At 37.5% G+C, this 12984-nt stretch overlaps 1 protein-coding gene across 2 annotated transcripts in view; it reads left to right on the top strand.

The window, feature by feature from the left end:
• EPB41L4A (erythrocyte membrane protein band 4.1 like 4A) overlaps nucleotides 1-12984 on the top strand; it is a 232472-nt gene that overhangs the window by 215576 nt on the left and 3912 nt on the right. For both annotated transcript variants that reach the window (XM_045566141.1, XM_045566139.1), the window contains exons 19-22: nucleotides 7934-7981; nucleotides 8570-8638; nucleotides 10309-10419; nucleotides 10560-10641. In XM_045566141.1, coding sequence (XP_045422097.1) covers nucleotides 7934-7981; nucleotides 8570-8638; nucleotides 10309-10419; nucleotides 10560-10641 — 310 coding nt within the window. The remainder of the gene's footprint in view (nucleotides 1-7933; nucleotides 7982-8569; nucleotides 8639-10308; nucleotides 10420-10559; nucleotides 10642-12984) is intronic.

Below are 12984 nucleotides of genomic sequence, written 5' to 3'. Positions count from 1 at the left end.
ATCCTGTCTAGTCAGGAGGCTGAGGCAAGAGGATTGCTTGAGCCCAGGAGTTTGAGGTTACAGTGAGCTACACAGCAGTCCAGCCTGACAACAGAGCAAGACCCTGTCTCTTAAAAATTGTGTATCTTTCTGGAATTTATTTTTAAAGTAAACCATAATCCTGGTGCCACTTGGTGTTTAAAAAAAAAAATTAAACCATAAAAAGATTTAGCAAATGTTTGAGATGACTTTGTAACTGGAATTTGTTTAACTGGATAGCTGGTACAACCAAAGTGCAGTTAAGATAGAAAAAAAAATATTTGTGTGAAGAGTAGTTCATTCAGAAGTTTTGTGTAAATAGAAAGCATGTTGAGAAAGAGCAACAAAGGAAGCAAGAAGAACAATTCAAAACCTTTTCAGTGATCCAGGTGAGAGATGGTTTTGGCTCAGAATAAATGGTGGTGGTGGAAATGCAGAGAAGTAGATGGATGTACGTTTTGGAAGTAAAGCGGACAGGTTTGTAGTGTGAGAAGAATTTTGGGTGACCTAGTTTTTGAGCTGATCAACTGAGTGGGTAACCATGCTGTTTTACTGAGATGGAAAGGGATGGATCAAGGATATGCAGGGAGAGAGAATCAAGCTTTGTGTTTTTGTTGGGTTTGAGATGCCAAATAGGCAGTCAAATGGAAATTCAAGTGAGCAACTGAATAAAAGCATTATAAATGCAAAATGTTGGGTTACTTTTTATAGAACAAACTGAGCTCTTTTGAGTTATGACACCAAAACCTGAGACTTATTGACAATTAAGAAAATACCTGCTGGTGCTATTGTCAGACCTATGTTTGCATTGTGGGAGGCCCAGTTTCAGCTATACCTGATCTCCACAAGCTCCTTTCTCAACAGCATGGGTGGTATCATGCTTGTAGGATTTCGCTGAGCAGTGAGGTCACATGTACCAAGTGCCTGTGACAGAATAAATACTCATGGTGGCAGGTACCTTTATTAGTGAGTTCCTAGGTCTCGGTTTATCTCTAGAAACATTACAAGGTATTTGATTTTTTTCCCTTGAGATGAGAGATGGTGAGAAGTGAAGAGACTAGAGTGGTCCAACTTGCATTAAGTCCTTAAAGCCTAGAATTGGGTTCTGTGAGAATTGAGGAACCACTACAGCTTTCTTTAAAAGTAGAAACATGATTAGAGCAGTATCTGAGGAAAGCAATTAAAATTGTTTTTCAATATGCATAAATCTATCTTCAGGTATAACATATATAATACATAAAATATTTAAAATATATAAATATGCATGCTACATTAAAATATAATACATATAATACATATGTATATTTGAGCTCTCAGTAGATGACATTTCAAAGTCATTGTTCGATGCTAAGAAAGATTCAACTGAAATATTAAAAAATGCAGAATACCCACACCTTTGGCAACATGCCTGAAAAATGCTTTCTTGCCTTTGCACTGCTTATTGCTGTGACTCTACATTCTCCTACCTAACCCAAACCAAGACGCCCTTAAGGTCACAAGTGACTGATACCCATCTAGAGGATCAACCGTTCTATCTAGAACATTTTTCAGCTACCCTCAACATGCTGTTCATGTTTACTATCATAAGGAAAAAAGTCAGCTTTATTGAAACTGCTTTTCTACATGGGTGAACCTTCACTCATTGGGATACTTGGAAGAGGCATTGAAGCTCAAACAATAGTTTTGGTAGGGTCAACTTGTGTGTAAGAGAAGGCTCGGGCTCCCTCTGGTGGTGATAATGTCTTACTATTTTTATTGAAAAATACTGGTAATGTGGATGCTGAGGTTGTCAGGGTGAAGTGATGTTCTCAGCTAAACACAAAACAGGGTGGGAGCGGGTGGTGGGGTGGGCAAACTCACAACTAATGGGTGTGGAGCACACTGTATGGGGGATGGGCATGCTTGTAGCTCTGGCTTGGGCGAGGCAAAGGCATTATATGAAACCAAAATGTTTGTACACCCATAATATTCTGAAATTTAAAAAAATAAATGAAAGAGTCAAAATTAAAAAAAAAAAAAAAACCAGGAAACCCACAAAATAGAACTCTGGTACATTAGATAAAGATTTAATATGAAGCATCTGGAAGTGACTCCTGAACTGTCTTCAGCGGCTGGGTTGAGCTCTGTGGCTTCCGAATGCTTCTTTAATTTGGAGCGGGAAGAAAGGAGAAGAGAAAGACGTCTCCTAATTAGGTTTATTCTTGACACCCAGGAATGTGAGAAGGAATTACTGAGATATTTGTTTAGTGCTTTGAATTCCTTAAATAAAGATGTTTTATAAACTTAACATATTTTCAACTCTAAATTTCCTTTTAGAGCAATGGTCAGTATAAAGATGACAAATAATAAAAGTCAAATGCTGCCATATTTATTATTTTACTTTTTAGTATTATATAATATATAAAATATAGTATTATATATGTTGAACATATTATGTTTTTTTAGATAATATAGTTGGAGAGTTTGGGGGCTACAAAGATTATATATAATGATGGAGTTTAAATGCTTTGTAAATTCATGAAGTGCTTTTATTTTAGAGTTTTGGAAGAAGAGAAAGTGATTTGTAAATTATGTTCATCAAACTAATTTCTCTGATTAATTTAAAGTAGAATATTTATGCAAATATTCAAATATTTAAAATGGAATATTTATGCCTTATACCAGGTGTGGATGAGGGATGCTTTTGAAAAATATTGGACAAATATTGGCCTGCATGTTCATTTTCTATATATGTCATATCTGTGGGAAACTCAGGCTTCTATTTCCTTAGGAACTTATTCAGAGAGTTTCAATAAAGCATCTACATAGTTAAGGGCCTTTTAATTAAGAAAAATGGCTCTTAAAATTCCACAGCTTTCTAAATTCACAAGTTGATGTTGAACTGCAGATTGTGAGTTCATCCTAAATTATTGATTAAATGTGTGCAGATGTAAGCATAAAAATAATATATTCCTCATTAACATGTAGCTTGTGTTTACTTTTGTTAAATCACAGATGGTCTAGCAATCAGAGGAAATTAGCATTTTTTTAGCTTTGGAATTTTTTCTTGCCTTAAAACTGAAATTGCTGGCCATTTCAGAACTCAGTTCAGTTAAAAATATGACTATTATGGTGCTGTAGACTAAATCTTGAATCTTTTAGGACCCATATTTATGGCTAGAAGGACTGATGATCTCATTCAGATTAAGATAACATTTCTGCTAATTCTGAGATGGGAGTGAAAGGCATTTCCTATGAAGTTATGACAACAGTAATTCTTTTAAAACATGTAAATACTCATTTTTTTTCCCCTGATAATTAAGAAATTCTCTTGGCTTAAAAAATAAAAAATTAGAAAAGAGAGAAAAGTATAAATAAAAAAATAAAACTATGTGCAATTCCAGCACTCAGAACATCTACTGTTATCAGTTTTTTGTATCTAGTTCATACTCATCTCTCACCACTAGGCCTGGTGTGGTGGTAATGGCATGCATGTTCTTCTTGCCTCTCGTTGCTTTTTCTCATTCTCCTCTCTCCTCCTTAAAAGCATTCGGCTTTGAATTTCATGCCACCAAATTATACCACTTAACAGATCTCTTTTGTATTACTAGTTGTCATCAGCTGTACCCTGGGTCACTTTCCTCATTGAAGATTTAGTTCCTGCTACCATTGCTCTCTCCAACATTATTATTTCAATATCCACATAATGTATCTTTACAGTAACAAGGCTCTCAGTTACATCACCCAACCGTAGCCACTTAATTCCAAGGTCATATCCTTGACTAGTGATTTTCAACTGGGGAAAATTTTGTCCTTCCACTCCCAGAACATGTGGCAATGTCAAGACTTTTTTGGTTGTCACACTGGGGAGGTGCTGCTCATCATCCTACGATGCACGGGACAGCCTCCAACAACAAAGAATTATTACTGAAAATGTCAGTAGTGCTGTGGGTGAGAAACCTTGCTATTACTTGAAGACAGCTAATACCCTTACTATTGTACCTTCCTGAAATAATTATCAATTAGAATAGCTTTCTAACCTAGATTTTATGTAATACTCTAGACCAGGGGTGGGGAACCTTTTCATGTTGGAAGGCCACGTTAATTTAGCTGTAATCAAATAAGGCTGTATTCAGGAAACTTCAATTAGGTATACTTAAAAATGTATGCTATTTTGTAAAAATCTATATACTTAATAATTTCAAAAAATGAAAACTATTAATTGTAAAGTTAACCTTTTAATGACTTTGTGTCTTCTTTTTGTTGGAAAGCTTTTGAGTATTTGGTTGCAGCATGGAGGTCCACAGTTGGTCCTCTAGATCGGGATCAGTCATTTGTGACCTTAAGGGCGTCTTGATTTGGGTTAGATAGGAAACTGTAGATTTGCAACAATAAGTGGTTAAAAAGCAAGAAAGCATTTTTCGGGCACGTTGCCGAAGGCGTGGGTATTCTGCATTTTTCCATATTTCAATTGGATCTATCTTACCATCAAACAATGACTTTAAAATGTCATCTACTGAGAGCTCAATCAATTCCATCTGCAGTTCTTTAGGTGCCTTGTTGATATCTACTAGGTGAGGCTGAATGCTAATTTGTGATGTCATGATTCTCAGTCAGTGAACTTTTCGTTGTAGTCTCCAATTAATAGGTCTATAACAGCTACATATTCTTCAAATGTCATCCTGCTCATTAATGACTTTTGCTAACTGGAGAAAATGTTCACCTGAAATTTCCTTTTGAAGATGTGTTTTGGGAAAAGATAGCTTTTTTTGAAATGCGTGGATTATTTTTGTCACATACCACATATAGACTTAGTTTTACCTTGCAAAGAAACATTCACGTCGTATTGATTTGACGTGATATCACAGGAATGCTGCATTCCTATAGACACTTCCTTTCAGTAATTAACATTGCTGATTCTTTTCTTCATAAAATTTAACAATCTGTTCTCTCAGCGATAAAACTTTGGCTAACACCTGTCCCTGCAATAGCCAATGCAGTTTAGAATAAAGCAAATGCACATGGAATACCTCATCGTTTGCCTTTAGTATATTACAAAACGGATGATCCCTGTTGCATTTGCAGGAATATAGTTAACAATACTTTTAACTTGTAGCAAAGTGTCACTTAAAATATTAACAGTAGCTTTAACACAGAGGTTTTGCTGATGCAAGATACAATGAAAAGAAATGAGAGCATCTGGATCTGTTAATACCTTTTTTTATCTGTGCAGCAAGCCCTTCATGTTTTCTTGTCATGGAAGGTGCACTGTCTGTACATACACTCACTAAATTTACCAATTCAGTCCAACTGCACAACATTTATCTTGAAAGTTGTTGAAGATAGCTATTCCCTCTATTGTTTGCAAGAGTGCCCAAAGCAAATAACTCTTCGTAGCAAAGAAAATCTTCTGTTATGACCCAAATGAAGTATAAAATCTGTGCTGAGTCAGTAGTATCAGTTGATTCATCCAAAGTGATTGAATAATATATATTTTCCTTTTGAAGTATTGCATGAAGTTCTATTAAGTTGAAGACTAATTCATGCTGCTGATCAGTTATAGTTCTCCTTGAAAGAGGCAATTGTACTTTGAAATGTTATAAGGGTCTAAGCATTCTACAACTTCAACAATGCATTCTTTCACAATTTCTACATTGCCGAATGACATCCCTTTTTCTCCTAGTATATAAGCTACTTTATAAGTTGCTTCAGTGGCATTATTTCCAGGTATTGTTGCTGCCTGAAAGAATTGTCTTTGCTTTTGCTTTTCATTTTTTAATTTCTGCACTATGACCTTTTGTGCCTCTCCCTCTAATTTAAAATATTTGTGGTCCTTATGAGTGTTATAATGCTGATGAGCATTGAATTTAACGTTGACATTGCAGTATCACAAAGCAAGCAAATCATCTTGTCTTTAGCAGAAACAAGATGATATTGCAATTCCCAATCCTCATTAAAAAGTCTATTTTCTTCTTCAGGGTTCTCTTGGTCTTATTTGACATGATGGACTATTATGCATACTGAATTAAAAAGTACTGTGGCGCTGTGTAACTATTCACCAATTCCACTTCAAACAGAAACACAGTGCACTGTTGTCAAAAGCTGATAACACAGTGGTGTACTCGACCCCCATAAACTCTCACCTACCAGCCTCGTGTGGTAGTGGCGCCAGTCAGGCAGGCGAAGTTAGAATGAAATCATGAGTGTAGCAGCTGTCAATTTAGCCCTAATGGCTCACTAATGTTCTAATTGTGCTGGTCAATCTGGGAGGATTGTTTTGTTGTAACTTATTTTATTCTTTGGTATTTTAAATATGTTCATTTTAAAAATATAAAAGATGAACAAAAAAGTATTAATAAAAATAAAAGAATTTATTCTGTAAAATTTGTATTCAGTCAAAAGGCTGCACTTAAGGACCTCAAAGGCCACATGTGGCTTTAAGGCTGCAGGTTCCCCACCTCTGCTTTAGACTGTTGGGTTACTTTCTGTGAGAATCAGATGCTGGAGTATAGTTCCAACAGAACCATCATTCTCCCAGAATGGAATAACAATTTAGTGCTTTTTAATATTAGCAACTTCTCTGATAGTATCATTTAATGGGTTAACATATTATGTGGCTACTCAGACCAGCCAAATGTAGGAAAGGTAGATTCCATACAGGAAATCGTTCTAAAGAAGCAGTTTTATGATTTTTTATAACAAAATCTACATTTAACAGTACCATACTTGGTCTAAGACCAAGGCTTCACCTCTTCTTCCTTATCTTCCATGTTTTGTCTCCATTTAAGTTGATTAAAAAGTCTTCATAGTCAGGTGTTTTTTTTTTTTTGCAAAAGAAAAACCATTTAGTCAATTCTATGGCTAGAAAGTAGCTTATTGTATTCTGTGGGCTCAGAAAGCCCTACCAGAATGCCTCAGTGGTGCCCATATAACTGAGAAAAATGAAAGCATTGTGGATGTCATATGTTGAAAGTGATATTGAGCCCTCAAAATGCTCATACAGATTAATAATGTAAAATTCCACAAGACAGAGTGTATCAGTGGCTTTGCTTTGCTCCAGACCTTTTAACTGTTAGAGTTGGAGTACTTTCTTTGGGCCTATTATTAGACCCTGGTTTTCTTGAAGGGACTGATGAAAGCTTATTTTCTCACTAGGAAAAAAATCAGTCTGTGGCAACAATTGCAGTGATAATAGATTTCTAGTGTTCATTGCCACATTGCGGAGTAATAATTGATACAACAGAGAGTGGCAAACACATGAAGGCTGATTTTTGTTCTGGGACATTAGTGCTATAGTGTCTACTCAAGTAGTTCTTGGAGGAGAAAAGATTTGTGAGGTCAATAGTTAGGGATGGAGACGGGAATACAGAGGATGGCAGCAAAAGCCAAGGCCACAGATAGCTTGTAGCATTTGTGGGCCCAAGTTTTGAGGCAGAAATGCAATACCAGCCATGACATGAGATGGGTCATTGGTACGTAGTGTGTCACCTGGGCCATCCTATCAGTTGCTTTTCCCTTATGTTTTTTGCTTCTACTAAGTAATCACAGATCATGTTGGGACTGTTTAGAATCAGGTGAGTTCTTCTTTTGCCTTTATAAATACATATTAATAGGACCAGAAACAGAAGCCCCGAATCATTCTTCACTGTACAGTCACCACTGGAGGGTGTGTGGCTTATGGCTGTGCAAGTCTGAGCTCTTTCATTTAATGCAGCTTTGGTTATGAGTGAGTTTTATGTGATTTTTCTTCACTGGCAGTGGCAGATAAATTACCTGGTGTCATTGTACTAACTATCACCTTAGCTCTCCCCGCCTAATGTTTCCTTGTCTGGTCTCAGCTGGCAAATAAGAACTTCACAGACTGAAAACTATCAAAGTTAGCCATTAGGTTGCTAGATGAAGCATGTTTGCTGAGTGTTGTTTTCTCCATTTATAGGAGAAGCCCCGACATCCAAGCAAAAGAAGAGTTATGGAAGCATATTCAGTAAGTACTGGGTTTTGTTTTTTTCATTGTTTTAAAACCCACGTAGTTTTAATGCAGCTACAAGACAGACCCCTGATACTGAGAGGCAGCCTCAGGCTGAAGCCTGCCAAATAGTCTTCACTGTCATCATCTTACGTGGAGCACAAGGTGTGGTGCCTTACCGTGCCAGCCGCCTGTCTACAGGCAGCCCTGCCACCTCCTCACTTAAGGTCATTTAGTTTTGCCTGTAAATGGACCTCAGACAGGCCAAAAAAATAGAAATAAATACCAAGGAAAACATATTCAGAAGAAAAAAGACAACCACCACAGGGGACAGAAGCAGATCTTTTATAGAGAAATAGGGAATGACCGAAGGGTCTAGATGTAGAAAAACTAAAAGAAGGCAAAAAAGCTACAGAAAAAGTTTTCCTTCTGTTTTTTTCTTGAACACATTCTAGTTTTTAAATCTTTGTTCCAGCTTATAGTAGTTTTACTAACACTGTGTTTTGGGACAATGTTACAAAGGGAAAACTTAATCTGCCAGTTGTAAAAGATATTAGCATTTATACCAACATCACTACTATCATTGACTTGATTATTCCTTTCTAGAAAGGAACTTGTAGATCCATCTGGATTGTCAGAAGAACAATTAAGAGAGATTCCTTACACTAAAATAGAGTGAGTATGTTTTTGAAAATCTTTTTACAAAAGTTTTATTAGTGTTTATGAGTAATCCATTCTTACTCTTCAGTTGTGTTTCATGTAGTGCTTTAATTTGTCTTTATATTTTAACCAAAATTAAAGGTGTCTGTATGGAAAGTAGATAAGGGCATATTAAAGCTAATTATTCTTATTGTGCACCACAATCACTATCATCTCCCATTAGCTGCCTATTTGTATGTGGTAGGTACAAAGGAACTTTTGATGACAAATGTCAGTTTTAAAATAATTTTTTTCTGAGATATTCATTGATTGGTAACAAAGTTTATTTTTATCCATTATTTTAAAACCAAGAGAATTATGCTGACGACAAAAACTCTTGTCATATAAGCCCAATCCAATCCCGACATACAGCTAGCATATCTGAACAGGCTTCGGGAAAGCATAACAGGATTTCCTAGTCACCAGTCAGTATAGGATGCACTATACCTATTTACTGTTTTCTGCCTTGCTACATAATTGGTTAAGAGGAAGTGAGTGCCTGCTTTATTTTGCTTCTGCAACCCATGCTTCTTTCCCACCCCAGTCAAATAGCAGGTTGGTACATCCCAGCTACCCTCTGCCCCCATCTTTAGGTGAATTCTTTTGTTATTATTAAGGTATATTGACAAATAAAAATTGTATATAATGTTTTGATATATGTATACATTGTGAAATTATTAAACTAATTACCCTATTTATCACCTCACATACTTTTTTTGTGTGGTGAGAACATTTAGGATCTACTCGTAGCAATTTTCAAATAAAGATTGAATTCTTAATGACAGGCTACTTAGTAGTGTTAGAGCCGGTTCCCCTCGGCCCCGGGAACAGAAAGACAGAGTCACTGAGGCTGCAAAGGCAAAGGAGTTTTATTTTGACTAGCTCGAGCTAGGGTCCAAGTCCCAGAGCACCAACGCAGTGGTCTCTTTATGAACCAGGACCCCGCCCTGGGGTAAAAACAAAGCTTTTATACTTTTTTTTTGTTGGAGTCTGTTGCTAGTTATTTCCGATACGAGACTCTTTCCCAAGAGAGTCCCTCCCAGGAGATTCTCTCCCCAAGGACACTCGCCCTGCACAGCCGGCCTCCCTATCAGGAAGCCACCTGCGGTGCGGTTTTTTTCTTTTTTTAACTGCATTTGAGCATGGTTTTAGCTCTTTATCGTAATCAAGCAATAAGCAAGCAAGCTTTGTGTACAGAAGCAGAATTTGGCTGTTAGCTAAGAGCAAAAAAACAAGTCACCATCAAAAAACTAAAATATTGTTTTAGTCCTGCTCTACATTAGCTAGGCCAATGACCAGCTTTTTCTGAGAGGAATGCCATTTTGTCTGCACTATCGAATTTTTTTTCTTCCACACTACTAAAAACAATTCAACCATGGGGAATAATTTCATTTAAAATTTGGTGGTTAAAAAATACACACACACACATACATATAAAGAGTTCATTTTCACATATGGTCATGGGAGCATTTTTGTTAACTTGTAAAATTTGTCACGCAGTCTTTCAAAGCCCACAGGAGTCAAATGCTTTTTGAAACTCTGAGAGTCGTGGTTCTTTTTTGTGGTTTCAATATGAAGGAAGAACTCCAGATTAGGCCGTTCCGACTTGCAGGGTGTGTTCTCATGTTTTCTGGTTGCTCGTTCAGGACTCAAGGCGACCCGGTCCGCATCCGGCATTCGCACTCGCCGCGCAGTTACCGCCAGCACCGCCGCTCCCAGTGCTCGGACGGGGAGCGCTCGGTCCTCTCGGAAGTGAAGTAAGTGGCCCGATCAGGGTTCCGGGACAGCACAGTGCGGGAGCACTTGTGCTGATGGAAATGTTCTCCCTTTGCCCTGTGGCCCTGTTCCAACTGAATTTCTCATTCCGATCGTTAATTCTAAAACTCACTCTCTGCAGTTCAAAAACGGAACTTGTCCCACCACTTCCGGTGACCCGTTCCTCGGACGCTCAGGGTTCCGGTGGCTCCACCGTTCATCAGGTCAGTAATAACGAGGTCGGAAGAAGGTGGTGTACTGCTGACAATTTTGAGAAGCTTTTTGTGCTTTGGTAAGGTAGGGCAATGAATCTCTAACTTCCCTCTTAGATTCTGTATTTTAAAAGAACACGTAGAAAACACGGAAAGGGAAGGAAGGAGGAGTGCGGGACCCGGAGCCAGGGCACAGCAGGAAGAGTTATGTTAGCAGTGAGAGGTGCAGGTAGTGGGGGGAAGCCGAGGATAACAAAGATTGTAAGATTCCTTGGAGCCAGAATAAAGAAACAATAGCTTCAATAATCAAAAACAAGCAAACAGAAAACCTTTTAGGTATTTTTTGGGCCAGAGAAACAAAGAGAAAAGTGATAGATGGGCAGACGTGCTATTGTGAACTGACAGCAGACAGAAAAATTACTCAAGTCCTATTTTATTTCTGTGTTCTCCATCAAGGAAAATTACTTTTATCCTGGAACTATTTTTAAAACGTGGTTAAAAAGGAATTCAAGGACATAGAGCACCTCGCTGCCTTAACAGAGTCAATTTAACACTCAGCTGAATTAGACAGATGTATCAAGCGAGCAAACATAATTCGAGAAGGTATTTGACACCATCTCTCATGGTATACTTTTTAAAAAGATGGAAAAAATGTGGGCTGAGTGAGACAGTTGGATGGATTTTTATCTGGTTAAACAACCACTCTAAAAACAAAGTTGATGTTTTCTTGTTTGGATCACAGATTCCTTAGAAAAGCCAGCTATAACTGCTGTTTCTTGCCCCATAAAAATGTATGTAAGCAATTATACAGCTTTGTATAGAAATTCAGGGAGTTCACGGACTGCCTGAGAAGCCTGGGCCTAAGCAGTGTCCATCATGTGCTGCATGATTTGCCCTGTCTCATTTTTATCAGTGACTTGAGCAAGGCCCATGCTAATTTAGGCTGGTTCCCTAGAAACAGATTCTGAGGTGGAGATTTGCTTGTAGGAAATTTATTGGAAGGTGCCCTCAGGATCAACACGTGTTGGGGAGTGAAAGACAGGTGTAGGCAGAAGTAAGAGTTGAACTGTGTAATACAGTCCCACCAAAGGCATCAGTTGATCCCAAAGAGAGCTCTAGAGCTCTGAGATGGCCCTTCAGATTCATCCCACTTTGACATGAGGGGGTTGAACCTCCATAACCTCACAGTCACCATGTAGCAGTCATTTGATAAGGGTACTCCGGGGAGGGGCATGGCCTTGGGATTGGGGTTCAGTTTTGAGCTGCACAGCAGCTTAACACTCCCAGCTGCTGGGGGAGTGAATGCCTCAGTCTGGAATGGAGGTCTGAGCAGTTAACACAGCTATTACAATCTGCATATTGGATTAGATAAATCTGGGTAGCTAATAGGCTGTCCAAACAGACAACTTGTTTCAAGTTGATAGCACTTTTCCAAAAATTCTATTTATGACTAATTGTTTAGGCTTTGCATTCAAACTGACCTGCATTATTTGTCTCCTCATCTGCATTATTTGTATCTCATCTCCGCAACTGGTATGACTTTGAGCATCTTAGTTACTTCTAAGCCTCATTTTCTTTCTTTTTAAAAATTTATTATTTTTAATTACTGTGGTTACATAATAGTTGTATAAATGTATCCTTCATAGGGTACATTTGATGTTTTGATACAGGTATACAATGTGAATTAATCAAGTCAGGGTAATTGAGGTATCCATCACCTCAGGCATTTAACATTTCTTTGTGTCAGGAACATTTAAATTCTACTCTTTTAGTTATTTTAAAGTATACCCTAACTTATCGTTGATAAAGCATTAATTTCTATACAGTGTAGACAGCTTACCTCTTAGGGTTATTGTGATGATTTATAAGCAGATATGTTTCAGAGGTTTTTTTTTTTTTTTTGGTCTTAAATTTTAGGTAGTCTCAATATAAATAGGAATTTTTATTTTATTGTATTTTTGCTTTTCCAACTACTCTATACTCCTGAACTCTATACTTCCTCACCATCACTCAGGAATTTTAAAATCTATTCACATTTTATGTTGAAATATAAGCTGTTGCTTTGCTGGACACAAGAATAGTTCACATGCATTTTCTGATCAATGGCACTGATTCTAAGCCCATCTCTGGGACACCTTTGCTTTTAAATTCAACAAATCCAAGCAATCAGCATACTACAGCCTATGGGCCAAATCTAGTCTGCTGCCTATTTTTGTACAGCCCAGGAGCTAATTATGGTTTTTACACTTTTAAAGGGTTTTTAAAAACAAACAGTAATACGTGACACAAACAGGATGTAGTGTACTACCTGGCTCTTTCCAAAAAATGTTTGCTGAACTGGGCCTAAACATATAG

This window comes from Lemur catta, chromosome 12 (assembly GCF_020740605.2).
Source record: "Lemur catta isolate mLemCat1 chromosome 12, mLemCat1.pri, whole genome shotgun sequence".
Taxonomy (NCBI): Eukaryota; Metazoa; Chordata; class Mammalia; order Primates; family Lemuridae; genus Lemur; species Lemur catta.
Note: the sequence above shows the minus strand (reverse complement) of the source record. Positions and strands in the feature narration are given on the sequence as shown.